The 18,272-nt window shown below is 30.4% G+C and overlaps 1 protein-coding gene across 1 annotated transcript in view; it reads right to left on the bottom strand.

Annotated features, from left to right (window-relative positions):
- LOC106679734 (prolactin-releasing peptide receptor) overlaps nucleotides 1–17,380 on the bottom strand; it is a gene marked incomplete at its 5' end in the record, with an annotated part of 234,521 nt that extends 217,141 nt beyond the window's left edge. The window contains 1 exon segment of the mRNA XM_067051628.1: nucleotides 17,000–17,380. Within this exon segment, the coding sequence (XP_066907729.1) occupies nucleotides 17,000–17,380 (381 nt within the window).
- Between the last annotated feature and the right edge of the window lie 892 nt (nucleotides 17,381–18,272).

Here is an 18,272-nt window from a genome sequence, read left to right as displayed (position 1 = left end):
AAACTTTATCCCATCTTTATTTATATGTTACTTCATTTGAATACGTCTTTTATTATTAATGACTACATTTTACATATTAGCTTAAAAGATACCATTGAATAATTATTGATGATCATCCAAAATTATTATTAATGATTAATGATTATTCCCATAATGAATCCTAAAACTGTTAGAATTGGATTTTTTTTCTAAAGACTAATTTTATTTACCAATTAGTATGTATCCATTCATAGAATATTCATAACATTTATGATTTATAACCTCTAGGTAGTGTTCTGTTGTATTAGGTATCAGCATTAAATAGCTAAGAAAATTATTTATTAAACAACTTAATGAGCCCATAAAAACAGATATATAAATTATTTTAATAATTTAATAACCAACAATAGTTGGAAAAACTTCAGGTAGTTTGCCGAATAATTAATGTTTACTAGCACCAAATACTCTATTAGAAGCCACCGCTCCCTGAATCCTAGTAAGATTACAAACATAAAAATATTCGGAAGACCAAACCATGGTCGGGAAATATTGTATTAAATTAGTTAGGATTTGCTTGTTGTATTTTCTATATTTGTACAGTTGTAAATGTCAATAGATAAATAAATAAAATTAGTTAGGAGTACAAAAAAAAATAATAATAAATAATATAATAATTTTACTAAATTATTAAACATACAGGAATATCAATACATTAATATTTATCATATTACACCACATTAGTAACTTAATATTTATAATTGATAGTTAAGTAACATTTTCTTAATCGGTTTAAAGTTTATTATATTGTCCCATTATTTTTACTAAAATATTTTAATTCACACATTATTAAAAATTAATGAATAACTAAATTAAAATAAAATAATTGTTTTAATTAATGAATCTTTTTATGTGATTTGACCGGACTAAATTACCGCGCTCACTGGTTTGTTTTGATAATAAATTTTTATTTTATTTTTATTAATTTCTTTATATTAACGGATTAATTTATCTTTATTTAATATTGTACTTTATCAGAGTAAAGTTTTCAACATCATTACTTGATTATACATACTCATAAGTATGTGAGCTAATGACGATGCAACAAAATGTCAAATTTTATTCGTATTTATTACTTATTGGTTTTTATTAGTATTAAACTGCGTAAATGCCGTTTCTAATCAATTAAGGTTTTATTCCTGTAGGAAGAACGCTGATCGAAACATCATAGCTCACATACAGCAATTTAAAGTCGCAAAGCAACTCCGAAAAGTCATAAGCTAGGTCAGGCGTTTCAGTATTTTTATTTAATCGTTATTTAAACTTTAATTATATAACATTTTATTTACCAAAGCAGAAAAATCAGTAATACCTGCTATGTAGTATGTACTAATAGAATTTAATACGACACAATAATTTACAGATAAGAAAATATAATGTATACGGAAACTAACTATATATAATATAACTATAAAAAGCATCAAATAATAATAATGACATTTCAGTTTTTTTATGAAAACGTCAACCTGAGCCTGAATAATAGAGCAACTAAAAAAATTTTGTTTTTGTGAACACTCCAATTTAAATTCTATTAATTTGAAATACTAGACAATGTTTCATCTTATAAGTTTTTAAGCAGCAAGCGAGGGATTTGAACCATTGTTCAGCCAAAAAAGATTAAGTCAAAAATTATTCGGTAAATCAAATTTTCTACTAATTCTATTGAAGTGTTCAGAAACTACCATTTTAATGTTACCACATTTGCTGATTTGTATTTCTAAGGATTTTGGATGTTATTTAAGGATGTCTTCTTTAATATATTTCAGCTTCAAATCAACAACTATGGGTATTAATAATATCAGTTATGGTATTAGCGAGTTGAATTAGTTTTTTTTTAATTCCCATTTCTTATTTTGAAATATTATAAAAAAATAGTTGCAAAATTATGGAGATTGACATACTATACCATTTGTAAATATGTAAAGTTACACTGTTAGTGGAAATATTTAGTGTTATGATTTTATCTATTGTTATTGATTTTAGTAAAGTGCTTTTATTATTAGTGGTTGTATTTTTTTTAATAAGTATGTAAATTGAAGTGTAAAATTCGCAAATTAGCCAAATGTATTTAATAGTTTTCTTCCATTAACTAATTAAATGCCAAACATATATCAAGACCACTTTTGAAATCTGGTTAGTCCCATAAAAAATAAATTAGATTTACTTTTTATTTATTTAAATCCCGTAAACAAAATCACAAATAAACGAAAATATATATTCCTCCTTTGAGGTTTTATGGTCCTCTAGGCAACATAAATCACCACAAACTACAACAGAATTTTAACTAGAATCGCACAGCTATGTAAAATAATAAATTACAGTATAACTACACCAGCCATAACGATACTCGAAACATGAACCACATTTGTGTTAATTACTTAGTTCCGTGGAAGGTTAATGGAGCGACATAGACATAAGCGATGGCCGAAACAATTTAGACGAGGGTAAAAAGAGAGTGCTAATAGAGAGATGATGATCACATTGTGAGCGGCATTGATAATTGCTTTGGGAGATCAATCATCATCAGTGTCCCAGGTGATGGATATCCTACGTGGGATGTACCGTCACCTTCGTCGTCCTTTCTTCCCCTACGGTCAGCTCCGGGCTAATTTGTCTTCAGGGTCGCATGCTGTCTTCAACCATCCATCTACGCTGATTTATTGATATATTATATTGGCAGGTTATGTCTTGATTTTCTGTGTAATGATGTCATATGTCATATAAATTGATTGTTCGGGCGCCAAAATTTGACTTCAGCCCATTTACCATAAAAATAAACTTTATGTACTTTTTGTCACACCTTTTATACATATATACTCATTATACATCTAAATAATCTTCATAATAAATAAATTATACATTGATCTTTATACTGTTTTGTCCATGTTTAAGTTTCCCTTTATTCTCTGAATACACGCACAGTACATGTTGATATAATTCAATGCAAACTATACTAAAGATGCATACAAGTATAACTATAACTTGTACAAAATAATAAAATTTCATGTTCTATTACATATTAGTTTTAAAAAAATACAACCACTAATAATAAAACACGTTACTAAAATCAATAACAATAGATAAAATTCATAACACTAAATATTTCCACTAACAGTGTAACTTTACATATTTACAAATGTTATAGTATGTCAATCTCCATCATTTTGCAACTATTTTTTTATAATATTTCAAAATAACAAATGGGAGATATTAAATTTATATTGTAGAAAAGAAGAAACAGTTTATTTATATAAAATTTTCTGTTATTCTTGGGTTCATTTTTTCATTTTTAATTAGGGTGGTTATCGGTTCACAATTAAAGTGTAGATACCGAAAATAGTTGCGAAAAATAGCAATAGACCATGTTCTTTGCAACGAGAAATTGTGTGAATACATGTATACAGAAAATAAACTATATCTTGTTCTGTTATTTGGCTTAAGGTTTCTAATACTAGTTCATGTTCATACAACAAACATTTATTAAAACTAATCATTTAAATATTTTAATAGGGAATATCAAATTAAATATTGCACTAACAATAATGCTAGTTATAATTATAATTTCAAATTTTCAAAAGCTTTCAAAAATCGTTTATATTATTACTGAGGAGGTAATCTCAGTCTTTTCAAAGTGCGTGTGCGGGTTTTAACCTATAATATAGCAGGTGGCTAAATTTACGAGGGCTGCAGCACAACGCATCAAACAAGAGAGTACAAGACAGATCCGAAAATTTTATTATACTTAATTACACTTGATTGAACCAAAACAGACATAAAAATGTAAAACTTTTTTTTAAATTTAAGAGTTAAACAAACTCGACTCCGTTCATTAAATAAACTAAACTAAAATTAAACTAATTAATTTTATGTCTAAAGAAACAACAATCTGACAATAAGCCATATTTTCCGAACAATGCCCATATTTCACACCAATAGCTTAGGACTAAAACAAGATATCTCAAAAATCCTTGGAGACGACGATGAAACCATAGAATTAGTGTTTCAGTTTTTAAAATCACAACATTTACTGATAAAAATATAACATTGAACGGAAGTAAATAAATATATAAAATAATAAATAAATAATCAAATTAAAAAATAAATAAAATTAAACGAATATAAGTAAAGTTAAATAAAATGTGGCATTGATGACCAGTGAAATTTGGCGCCACTAAAGAAAAACAAACTAAAATTTTTAAACTCTACGAAAGGTTTTGAATATACTTAAAGCATGATTGGTTTTCTAATCACAATGTTTTGTTCTTAACTGTATCTTTATTCTCTATTCTGCTTTCATATCCTTCATTTTTTAGTGATCCCGTCTCAAACAATCAATGAATTATACAAGCTATATTTAAATTTAAAGACCCATCCAACATCAAACTATCAATACGCAAACATAAAAAAATAAATAGTTAGACTACAAATAAACAAAAATGTAGGAATAAATTAACAATAGTCAGTTTAAAGTTAAAAACCAATACTTTTTTATTAAATAAATATGTTAAAATCAAATAAATGAACGCAGAGCTCTGCAGCCAGTAGCATACAGGTGGTGAGTGAGTAAATACATAAACATTTGCGTAAATTGGAAAATTTAGTTTTCTTGCTTCATAGCAATTATAAAATATGATGAAAAATTTTATTGGTTAGCTTTAATTTAACCGGAAATGGATAAATAAACATCCTTTTTCCAACACACTGATATTACCAGCATTGACAGTCGTTTACACTAAAAGAAGATTAGATCCAAAACAGCTTTTTCCAGGTCAGTGACAGATCTCCATATTGGAATATTCGAAATAAACAGGGGGCGGCATATCAGGACTTTTCAGTCAGGGGGGAGGGGGCGAGGGGTGGTGGTGATGGATATAGGAAATGAGAAAACACAGAATACTTGTCTACTGCCACTTCTATATCGGAAATTCCCGTTAGCAGGCATTAAAACGATATTTGCATCATTTCTTTTAGAAGTAGTCTCTGGTAGAGATTTTGTAGTAAGTTGTTTTCTTGAGTCAACTATTTTAGAGCGCGATAGTCTTCATTTATTTTTTATTAAATAATAGTTGATAATTATTCATTTATTTTTCATCCAATGATTTCTTATTTATTTATTCATGAATTAAAAAATGAAATCATATGTATGAAAAACTGTTAATCCTGCATGTATACTTTTAATACTTTTTTATCTCAAATTTTCAGTATGCAATTACGACTAAAATTAGCCTAAACTTAAGAAGGAAAAATAGAAGTAAGAAATTCAGAAGGATTCAACAATAATGAAGAAATCATTGTTATAAGGAACATGAGTTGGCTAATCTAAAACTCTTTAATTCCCTGTCCAATTTTTTTTATAAAACAATTAAAATCTTTCGTAATTTATTTTTTAGCTTATTCCTTGAATTTAAGTATTTTAATCTTTATCTTATTCACCGACACACAATAATTTCAAGACCCGAAAAATAGATCCGTTAACAGGGTAATTTGAGTAGGGTGTAAGGGCGTCCATTAGACAACCACGATGTGGTCCTAACACTTACATAATTTCAAGGCATCAACCACTTATGGGTTCATTATTTGCATGCCTTATCATGCCTTAATTGTAAATTGAAATGAGAAATTTAGAATTGATTAAAATATTGTGAGTTGAATTTTTTGAAATGTGAAGCTACTGCAACATGAAAATCTGTGATGAAATTTGATTAAATTTTATGGTAGAGTTTGGAATGGTGGAGAAACTCAAAAAGTTAATCCACAGTTTGTTTGTTATCCTGCAAGATGGAATATAGATCCGTTGGTAAACCATATAAAGATTGGTGAGAGTAATATGCACGGCATTCAGTCAAAATGTGTTTAATTCGCGTTCTGCAAGTTAAGCATACAGGTGGAGAATCGCTTGCCATAAGATAACCGTGGGTCAGGCGCATATGACCTTTTCGAAGGCGTGTCAAAATCACCTCTCTGCGCACTTTGCTAGTTGATGATATCCAAGTGGTGAAGTCACTTCTGATTTCCCTTAATTTATTGTCAGTAATATTTTCCCTCGTTTGTTTCCATTTCAATTTAATTCTCTGCCTAATGAAATCATCGACAGGCACTCCGCGATATGGAATTCCTTCAGAAACTGCGACCTTTGCTGCCTTATCACCCATTTTTTCTGGACTTGGCTATTTGGATTCAGGAAACCTGGCGACTGTAATGAATAATATTAGTTTTGGTTTAGGGACTTTGTTGAGAAAATATTTCTTAAATCAGGTAGGACTGGGAATGAATCTGTACAGATTACCTGTTTTTTTTTTGTATGGTGAAAAACATTTAAGCTCTTGTAGATTGCAACCAATACAGCAGTGTAGCCACTACCTATTGGCAACAGAGAAAATAGGCGCTGTCGATCATTGCACACAATCGAGGCACCCACACCTTGGATTCTTGGAGCCGTCAGTATAAAAGAAGTCGTTGAAATTTGTTTTGCTGTCCAAACTCCAAACCGATATGGATTATAATGTATTTATGTTGGAACTAATTACATTATTGGTTCTAATCCTGATCCTTGAGATACTGAGATCATACAACGCTTTTTCTTTTTTCGTATACAATTTTGCGTGACTTGGCTATTTGGATTCAGGAAACTTTTCTTTTCGTATCTCCGTTGAAAACTCGGATTCGAAAATTTCACGGTTGCGGTAATACTTTTACTTACAATATAGAAGGAGGGCGGTTTAAGTTAAAGAAGGACGAAATAGGTTCCTTTTAAATTAATTCAAAAGGTTCCTTCAATTAAAACATATATTTTTTAGTGGTAATTATAGGAGCTAGGGGAGACGGTGAAATTAGAGAAAGTACTGAGTTTTAAAGTACTCTACTACCTGTAAAATACTTTATCTGTTCCCATCATTTTCTGTTTTATGCTTCTTCTCATATTCTTTATGGACATAGATAAGTAAAAGCAAATATTGGACAAAGTTTCTAATTTAAATTAATGTTTTTAAAGCTAATCAGATTAGGGACTAGAGACTGGAGGATAATTGAGTTGTTATCAGTTGAGGGCCTGACAATACGAGGAGAGCGACTATTCCTTTGACAACTCTCCTAATATCCCACGCCCCCCTCACAAACTTGTGCCCCAGAGAACATTCTGAAGCAATAGCCTAGTCCCGATTGCTCTAGCCTTGAACCGCGCCACAATTAGCCGGCATAGATATGGCCCCAGATATCTAGCGAGTAAAAATTAAAGGACATTATTAAGAAGTTTAAAAATGTATTAGTCACCCCATTTTCATAAAGTTCTGATAATAACCTAGATTTAAAAAAAACATATATCTTTAGAACTTATCTCTCATTATCCTTATTATTTTCCAACATTTCAGCCCTCAGGTCATCAAGGAGAATTTAAAATATTCATAATTTTTACATGAATTTTACTTATCACAATAACACAATATTTCTGCGCAGTTTAAGATTTATTTTTTCAAGTTTTAAATTTATTCCATGTTACAGGCTACTAAGTCCAAATCGATTATTTTTTAAAATTTATCACTTAATATCACAAAATTTTATTTTAATAATAAAAAAATAGTTATGAACTTACGAACATTTAAACTCTTATTTCAACGGTAAATATTTAATTAAAATATTATAATATAGTTAAAATAATCTAAGTACCTACAGTAATACGTGTACTAATTTATGTTCTGTTCTTGTTTTGCTTTTGGACTATTTATATTATTATTATTACTTCACGAAATTTATTCTAATGGATTCACCTTATTAGTTCCTTTTAATAGTATTTTATTTAATTATTTTTTATAATTAAATTTGTAACTCACAAAAGCAGATAGTAGACAGTAAGTTACCGAGTCGTTACCATATCCGTATCGATTTGTATGACTGTCGAAGATTTAATATTTCAGGATAAAAACAAAATACTCCTATCACACCTATGGAGAAACTATGCCACAAGTTCGAATTAAGTGCGTCGAACCAAAGTTTTAGTATGCAGCTCTATTTGGTGAAAATAAAATCTTTTCTGAAATAAATATATTGAGAATCGGCAGTTTTGCGTGTTTTAATAATGCTGTTTCGACAGGATCTTCCTTCAGTTTCAATTATGAAGGAGTTAGATCCGGGTCAGAAAATTTTGTGTATATATTCCAGATCAGAGGGCGTTTAACCAAACAAAAATTATTGACAGAAATTAAGGATTATATAGAAGAAAACAGGAATAACTCGAGGAGAGGGTAATCCGAAAAGATTATATAATATAGTTATTAAGTTAAATTAATTTAGATGGTGAGAAATTTTGCTGAGATGGGATGGGTCGCAGATAGTTATGTTTCACAATGTTGAACTCTAACTAGATGCTCTCTCTTGATGGAACCTTTATGGGTCTCCTAGTCAGTGCTTCTGCTGCGATGGGTTTTCCTGTCTGCACGTTGGGGTCTCCCAGTGTCACGCTCAGCTCTCTCCTTCTTGCCTGACATTTTCAATGGCTTGTGACTGAGTAAGGACAGGCCAGAAGTTTCTGGACAGTCTTTAGGATCCAACTTGTTAGCATTATGGCAGTTGCCCAGCAGTTTACCACAGGTGGCACCGATAATTGAAGATTCTTGGGTCTTTCACCCAATTAAAGTGATCCTCCATCTTATTCCTTTCAAAGCCTGAACCGACAGGCCTTTGTACTGAACAAACGTTTTTGTGAAACTTCTTAGATTTAATAAACATTGAAGCATGATGACATCATAGTCTACAAAATCCGATAAAAAACAAAAACAAAATTATCTTTTTGTTTTCGTCTTCAATGGGGCGCGGAATGTACTGCTCGGGAGTCTTTCTTGATGTAGAACAGGCTTTTGATCGAGTCTGGCACCCAGGAGTGCTATAAAAGGTCCGTAAATTCCTACCCCCTACATACGTCCTCATTATCCGTTCTTATCTCTCCGGCAGATTATTTCAAATAAATCACAACAGCGCTTATTCATCCCTATTCCGTCAGTCTACTGGTGTACCTCAGGGAAGTATCCTTGGTCACCTTACATCCTTTATACAGATTTCACAGCTGACATCCCAACCAATCCTAACACTATCCGCACCATGTATGCCGATGACACTTGTCTATTGTCAGTGAACAATGATCCTTATATTGTATCCCAAACCCTCCAATCCCACATCACTACCCTTGAAGAATGGTGCTAAAACTGGAGGATTAAAATTAATTCCTATAAATCCCACCAAATCACATTTACCCTTCGTCGTAAACCCATGACTTCTTTCCCTACAGTATCCTTTAATAATACCCCTCTTATTCCTGTCGAACAGATCCGTTACTTAGGACTACATCTGGACAAACGACTCACATGGAATCCTCATACAAGACTAAAATGACAAGAAACTGCTCGTCGATTCCAACTATTACAACATTTACTAGAAAAACGGTCTAAATTGCCAATCCATTACAAAAGACTGATCTACATGACTTTTATAAGGCCTATCTGGACATACGGAATTGAGCTTTGGGACTCCACTAAACCATCAAATTCCTCCCGAATCCAATCCTTACAGTCCAAAACCCTTCGTAAAATCCTTAACGCTCCTTATTTTGTCACAAATCAAGTCATCCATCAGGACCTCAATGTTCCATATGTTGCCGATTTGGCCAGAACCAGATACCATTCCTTCCATGATAAGCTTCTCAACCACCCAAATCCACTTGTTTCTAACCTGTATTCTCCTTCATTACCTAATAATCCTCCTAGGCGTCTGAAAAGAGGCAACGAACTCACCACTTTACGTTTCAAACAACCCATTCACACCCACCTACGCATTCCGACTGTAACGTACCACATTCATACGACTTACAAACGGTTTCACAATACTCTACATGGACATTTCAATAAATTTATACGACAGATGGCACATGACATTCCTGACGTAACTACTCGGCATAGGATGAACAGGAGTTGGATTCGGCACCTCCTAATGTAATAAAATAATTTACTTAACGTAAGGAGGATGCACCACTGGGCGCTATCTCCCTCATGCCAGCTCATGTCATGTCTGGATAGAACATCATTTGCTGGTTGTAAATGTATATTTACAGATGCAAATAAACAGAAAAAAACATAGATGGTAAAATATGAATACACTATAAATATCAATAACAATATAAATGATAATATTTTAGTCCCCTGTGCAACTAATATCCCATATTTTGAAAGAAATTAGTTTCAAAACTTTAAATGCACGTCCTAATTGCATGCATTTTCACTTTTGTCCTTTTTCCTCTATAAGTGATATATTAAATGCATTTTTATTATATATTTTAGTCTATGTGTTTTATTTATTCACATTTTTTATATCTTCCATTAATTTTAGAATTTTCTATGTGAAATGTTGATGGTACCTGACACTAAAAAACGAAAAAAAAAAACAAATAACAAAACAAGTATAATGACAGTGTTTCTGTAAATGTCGATTTTTATCGTTAAAAAAATGTCAACTAGATTTGTTGAAAAAAAAAAATTTAAATTAGTTACAGTATCAACTATTTCTTTCGCCAAAATTGTAAAATAGGCCACCTTTTTCTCCTATAATCTATAAATATTAAAAATGTTCAACGTTTAGTTCATCTTTCTATCTATATAATTAAATATTAAAAGTATTTAATTATTTTCATTGTGTAAAATATCTTTAATATTGTGTCACCTCATTATTATTATTATTATTTTGAAAATATAATCTCATTATTATCATAATTATGTTATATCATAATGTAACAAATCCGTAACTATATTCACCAAAAAATATCATCCGAATGTCTTTAAATAATATAGTATAATTTCATATAACATAATGTAATACAATTTTTATATAATAGAAAGTATAATCATTATTATAAGTATCTAACAAATCGGCCTCTTAAATTTAACATCACCTTTCTTTTCCTATTACATTAAAAGTTTCCTAAAAATAGTTGTTCGCGGCATAGTAAGAAATTATATTTAAAAATGAACTAAGGGTGAAGGCATTGTGTGAAGAAATATGAGCAATGGAAGGTGATGGGATGTAGCATCGTAATAAGGCAACCCCCTCAGTTTGATAGCCTCGACGGTTATGGTTATTTCAAAAGAGGCTATGCTTCATAATGGAACTACTATTGACCCGGTTTGAGGTTCACAACCAGGATAAAGTATGTCAAATATTACAAGTATATAATACACTTTGATTATTTTTTTAAATAATACAAAGCCTACAAAGACCCTTTTCTCACGGCTTTTCAAGAAATGGAATAATTTCCTATTGTTAGGTCGAAGCCTTGTGTGTCTGCTGGCATAGATGGGAAATAAAAATGTTATAGTACAAGAACCCAAGAGGCGAAAAAAGTCAGTAATTTCACCCCAATTTTTTATAACTTTAATGAAAACAATGTATAATTACTAGTCAAAATTGACGAGTCTGCAAAGTATACGTAAGGGAAATAAAAAAAATGGTGACTTTTAAAATAATAGAAAATCTAAGAGAACATTATTTAAAGTAGAGTAAATTTGCTAAACTTTAAGCTCTAATGGAGCAATTTACATTCAATAGTTCTCGAGATTTTTAAAAATCCGCCATTTTTTATTTCCTCTACGTATACTTGGCAGAATAATCAATTTTGACTAGTATTTACACGTAGTTTTCATTAAAGTAATCCAAAATTGGGGTGAAATAACCGACTTTTTTCTTCCCGGCTCTTGTACTATTAGGGCTAGAAAGCTTTCATAGAAAAAGGTTATTAATGAGATTCTCTTTCCCACAGACATTCTAAGTGTAGCATCAGCAACCATATTTCAAAAAAGACATATTTGGACAGGACAGCTAGAGAAGGCAAGTTGCTAAAATTGATTAAATGATGATGACTCTTATCTCGCGTATGACTTATTCGAAGCCGCGTCAAAAATTCCTCCTCTGCGTACATTTTTTGTAGATGATATCCAAGGGGAGACTTCACTTCTAGTTTCCCTTAATTTATTATTCGTAAAATTTGCTCATATCTGCTCCCTGCATTTGCGTGAATATTTTAGAAGGGGTAAATTATGAACAACAGCAATAATCAACAATGGATCAATAGTACAAAGTTATGAAAATTTGATGTATAACTTACGATATAATGTACGAGTACAAAGAAAAAGTAGAGACAAGAGTTTTAATCGCTTCCGTTTGCATTCACTTCAACACGGCTTCGTTATCATTCGTGAACCTGTTGTTTTCTTTGTAAAGAAATATATTCGTTATTCTTACCATGCGAAACCATAAGATATGAATTTCGATAGTAAATAAAAGTTGTGTGATGCGCGCACCACATAATTTTTTTTTTATTCAGTTTCCTAATTTTACTAAGTCAATATTATACCATTACAATCTTGCTATTGTCTAAATGTTAAGATAGTATTTGTATCTGAGGTTATTATTTTTTCCGAAACTCAAAAGTATTCATGATCCCCAAATAATGTCAGAACCTTTCTTGTAGATTTGGGAAATCGTTATAAAGTGCTGATTACGAAACTGTCAGAAGGGCTCGGTAGATAATGAGCAGCTGGTTGATTAAGTCCCTTTAATTAAAATGATTCCTCTAAAATTAGATTGAGATCGTAGAGAGCACGATCAGACCACTTAGCTACAAAGGCTTGGAGTTTGTTAATCTTGTCTTCGTAGTCATGGACTATCTTAAATTTTAAGTAATAATTATATTTAAAAACACTAACTTAATATCTTATTGTATGATTAATGTACAGTTAATTATGGTCACATATTTATTATTAACTACATAGTTATTGGTTAATAGTAATTATTATTCCAATTTAAAATTGAATTTGTTAAGTACCCGAAGTCCTAATTGATCCCGCAGTTACGATTATTTGCATGTAACAACTACCTAAAATTTATAATTTTAAATTAATAGAAAAAAAGTCTTAAAGAATGATTATTTTATTTTAATATCAATTTTACTTTTACTTACATTTATATAATAATTGAGTTTAAATTTTAATCAGTAAGGGCAAGTACTGCAATCATGGAAAATTTCAAATTAGAGCTTTCGTCAGAAGATCCCAGTTTCAAGAATCCGAAAAAAAAAAAAAAAATTACGGCATATTTTGCAAGTATGTGACCTACCTTACCAACTTGACAACCTAGCTCAAAAATGAAACTCAAATTACACTGATTTTTTTGATAAAATCAACAGGTCTGTATTGTCACTTTATACAACCAATTTTTTTTTTATTTTATCAATAAAAGCTAAAACGATTTTGATTAAATTCGGTAAATCAGTGTAAAATTAAGTGTTATTTAAAATCATCTAGGTCTTACCCTCATCGAAACTAATCGACAGGGCTGAATGCTGAATTAAAAAATATAAATATAAAAAATAATTTGTCAATATTTTTTTAATTAGTAAGAAAAATAAAAATTGCAACAAATTTTTAAGTACCTTCGATTTTGTTAATTTAAAAATCCTGAATGATACAGAAATATTTGTATTGAAATAATAAATAAGTATTAATTTCATTTCATGTAGTGTCATTCGCGCAATATATTTTTATTTCTAAAATTATTGCAAATGCCAGCGAGAGAGTCAAACGAATATCAGTGTAAATCGAAAGTGTATTAGGTCACTATTTAGCGGAAAATTCTGCGGAATGTATCGTAAAAATATAGTGTAACGAGTAACATAGAGAGAGGCCTTTTATTATCAAACAAACCCTATATTTGATCTACCAATGAATACACATTGTTTATTTTGTGGAGCTAGAAGTGCACTCTTTAGTGTAATTTAATACATGTATGGTTCAGCCTGGTTAAACTGCCTGAATTTAAATACCTAGAAATGAATTTTTGTGGTCCGACAATGTCAACTTGATAAGAAGAGACTTATTTGGTGAGGGTATGCAAAAATATGAGTAGGAGGTATTTATTTTATTATATTTATTTTTTTTTTTTTATGATAGAGAAATAAAATAATTAAATTTAATTAATTCATGCGGATTTTAGAACACAAACATTTACTGTTAAATAAATATTGATTATACTGTTTTAAATTTTCAAGAGACTTAGTGGGAAATTCCTCTAATTCCAATCCTTTACTAAGGTGTATTAAAACACTAATTCACAGATGCACCTTCACCTTCAGCAAATTCCTGGACATCTCACACGAAATTTATAAATAATTTTTTAAATTGTCTCTCCTTAATTGAAGGATATTTCTAACTAAATAATCCTATTTCTTGTAAGATCAAAGAAAAAGTCGAAAGTCCAATTCCTTGAAGTGACAACAATACATAGTCGATCTATTAGCATTTCAGTTTTATTATCAGAATGTATTAACCTAAAATAGCTGAAATATTTCACTTTTTTTAAGGAGGCCCATGGGAATAAATAGAAAAAAAAGCTTTTATTGACAACTTTTTCTAATAGATATAAGAAGAAAATACTGTTGATTTATTTTTTTTTTATTATTAAAAATAGCCACCATAAGATTTCTGATGGTTTCAACAATAGAGTCTTTTTTTCAATAAAAAGGTTCTTCTGCTGTCCTAATGCTTCTTTAGTTTTATAAAAAACATTAAATAATAACTTTCTAAATTAAAAAAAAATGAATAGAAGTAATAAAAAATCAAAAGTTATAAATTGAAGCTTTTCTTTAGAATACCTTTATTAAATTGTTCTCTATTGCATTCCTACACAGAAACACTCTTAAACGAAGATTTTTGGCAGTAATAAATTTAATAAAAGTGGCAGTTCTCAGTAATAAATTTCGTTTTCATATTGAAATGTTACCTTGATCTAACTTAAGTTTATTTTTTTTTTTTTTAATTATGTAACATGATGGTCGACCAAACTGGTCATGAGTCGATATGCATTATGTTTTCTGCTCTTTATCAGAAATTATGAGCGGTGAATGTAACTATCGACAAGTTACGCTTCTATAATAATAAATCGTAACTAGAATAGGTTAAAAAATATTTAATTAATTTTTATTTATATTTAATTATAAGTACCTACACTGTCATATTACTTTCATAATGATATGGAACCTTTTTAACAATTCTAACATATTCACAATAGCTGGCTTACATGTGTTGAGCCACAGAGATTGACTGGATCATCTCTACTGAGGAATACATACTGACATTGCGCGTCATAAGGGGAAAATATATAAGGTGCATTGGACGTGTCTTTAAATGGTTTATAACTAGTCCTATAGGCTAAAATAATTAAAGGAATTCATATTTCGTATAAATAAAACAAACAAAAATTGAGAAAAGGTAAAGATAAAAAAAAAAAAAATTCGGCACAGGCCTAACAATTCAAATAACATTAAAAATATATTTGTCACAATGAATAAATATATTTTAACTTGAAGAAGTTTGACGGGGGGTGCGGTCAGCAAAGAACAACATAAATAAACAAAACCATATTTATTTATTTTATGCCGACGTTTCGACCTGAGTTTCAGGTCTTCATCAGGGCTATAGAACAAAAGAGATAACAACAACATTTAGAGTAACATACAATGGAAAAGGAATAGTATACAAGCAAATTTAGAATTATATAAAATATTGAATTAAATCATAAATGATAAAAAATGATAACTGATTATTGAATAGTACAAAATTTTAATTGATTGATATTTGTGGAATTGTATGGTAGTAAATTGAAAACAGTGACAGATGAAATATAATATCATGTAGGTAAGAAGATATGTATAATATATATATAAGATATGCAAGTAGTGTCTAAAAAATTGAAAAATTAAATAAATAAATGGAATCTACAAATTGAACATTATGACAACCTGAACTATGAGACCTTAAACTCAGGTCGAAACGTAGGCATAAAATAAATAAATATGGTTTTGTTTATTTATGTTGTTCTTTGCTGACCGCACCCCCCGACAAACTTCTTCAAGCATTAATCTACGGTCAACTATCTACACCTCAGATATATTTTAAATTTTAATTTTACTTTAAAATATTTAAATGAATAGCAGAATATTATGCTTAAGAATTTTCATACAGAAGTTAACTGAAGAGGAATTAGGTATTTATTTAATGCTCTTGGCTTATCAGGTTTAATAGTTGGACATTTTTCTTAAGTTTGTCTAGTCAAAATTAATATTTTTCCTTTATTAAATATTTTTTATCAATCTTTGTTACTCGCAGATGTTTTTATTTATATTTATAATATAAAAAAAATATATGTAATTATTTGTATAAATGAAGATACCAACACCCAGATATACATATAGCATACCTCCTATATGTATGTACCAGATATTCAATAACATCATTATAGGAGGGTATGAAAAAAAAAAAAAAATTATTTGTATAAAATATCGTATCGATGACCCCAAAAAAAGTCAGTATGTAATTTGTATATATGCTCTGTGTTGTCATATATTTGTGGTTGTAGTTATATATCAATAAAGAGGATTTGGAAAATTAAAAAAAAATTATTTGTATATTCCTAGGACGCTCACGGCAGACTCATGCCATCATCGATGACACCGCCTTCAGCGGACCCGGCAGCTTATCTTATAATGCCACACTGGCAAACCAAGATTCATATTGTCAGCTTATATACATCCTTTTTGCATATATTTAATTTGTTAATTTTAATTTTTTATTTAGGTCAGAAAAAAAAAATATTTGTATGTGTTGCTAGCTCCATTAGCTCGGTGGAGTAGCCTAAGGCTATAGCTAGACCATACCACCTTAGCTGGACTGATATCAACACTTTATAATGCCACAAGGCAATAAAAGGGAAAAGACTGAGTATAAGTGTATATAATGTATTTCATTTCTGATGAATGACGTACTAATTAATTTCAATGAAGAGTATGGTAAAAAAAAATGTGTTGTTAGATCTATGTTTGTATAATTTTATAATATGACATTTCATAATATTAAACAACCAGTTTCAGACTCACCTGTTTAAACTCCTTTCTAAAGTTGTCGTTCAGCCAAGCGTAGAGAAAGGGGTTGTAGCAAGTAGAGGACATTGCGATGGAGTGTCCTACGAAGAAGCAGAGATAATAGTAGCGCCAGTTTCCGGTAGGAATGTAGATGTCGTTAATGAGGTTTATCAAGTTGAGCGGAAGCCAGCTGACGCCGAATATGGCGACCATTGCGATCAACATCCGGTTTGTTCTCCGCTTCCTTTCTCTGTCCGCTTCCTCTTTGCGGCTCGTCTTCGAACCCGGCTTGCTTCGTGCCCTGTCGTTCAACTTCACCGAGACTCGGATGTAGCAGAAGGAGATGACGAAGAACGGTACCACGAACTGAAGAGTAGCAGTCATCCCTCCAAATATCTGAAAAATGAAACAATAATTATTTGTTATAAACTTAACACAATTTGCTCTGATATATAATTTATATTTTAAAATACATTGCGTATATTTTGATTCATAACATGTTTATCAAGAATAGTATTTTTTCTTACATATACCATTTATGAGGGATAAATTATGTGGTTGCATTTCCTAAGGAACTGCAATCAAATAACCTCAGGTTTCATAGAATATCAATGTTTTCAGTGATCATTTGGTTTCTCTGGTTATTTTAAATCATGAGCCAAAGTAAGATCTTAAATCGTTTACGAAATATGAATTCTTCAGCCCCTGATGGAAGAGCTAAAATTTACAATTTCAATTTCAAAATGTATTGAAAGTAATCGTAAAGATTTTTGCTATCACCACATCCAATTACATATTTTAAAATAATACAAATGGCCATGAGATAACTTCTCACGGGACACCAGGGGACAATTAAGTAGGACACTCCTGCCGGATAAATAATTGTGTAGCTGTGATATTAAAAATAAGTTATCCTTGAGAATGTCTGGGATGGCCGAAACGTAGAAGAGGGGAAATAAGAAAATAAACATGCTTAGACTAAATGAATTATTGATAAACAAACCAGTTTCTAACAAGAATTTATAAATTATATATAAATAATTGTAATTTTTCGTTTAGTATGAACGGTGTTCTGTATAAGCCAGGAAGACCAGTATGAATGATTTTTGTAATTTCTAACGATTAGGTTTCTTTAAATAAGGCATGGACAACGTCCAACTTAGAAATAACAAGTATTTTCTGCATTTATGGTCTTGTTATTGTTATGATCAACTATGGATATGGCAAAAATTGAGGTCGAGATAGCCAGCCAGAGGAGTACGTTAAGATAGGCAGTCGATGGTCGGGA

The sequence above is a fragment of the Halyomorpha halys genome, unplaced genomic scaffold (genome assembly GCF_000696795.3).
Source record: "Halyomorpha halys isolate HHAL.00 unplaced genomic scaffold, Hhal_1.1 Scaffold216.1, whole genome shotgun sequence".
Classification (NCBI taxonomy): Eukaryota; Metazoa; Arthropoda; class Insecta; order Hemiptera; family Pentatomidae; genus Halyomorpha; species Halyomorpha halys.
This window is presented reverse-complemented; position numbering and strand designations above follow the sequence as displayed.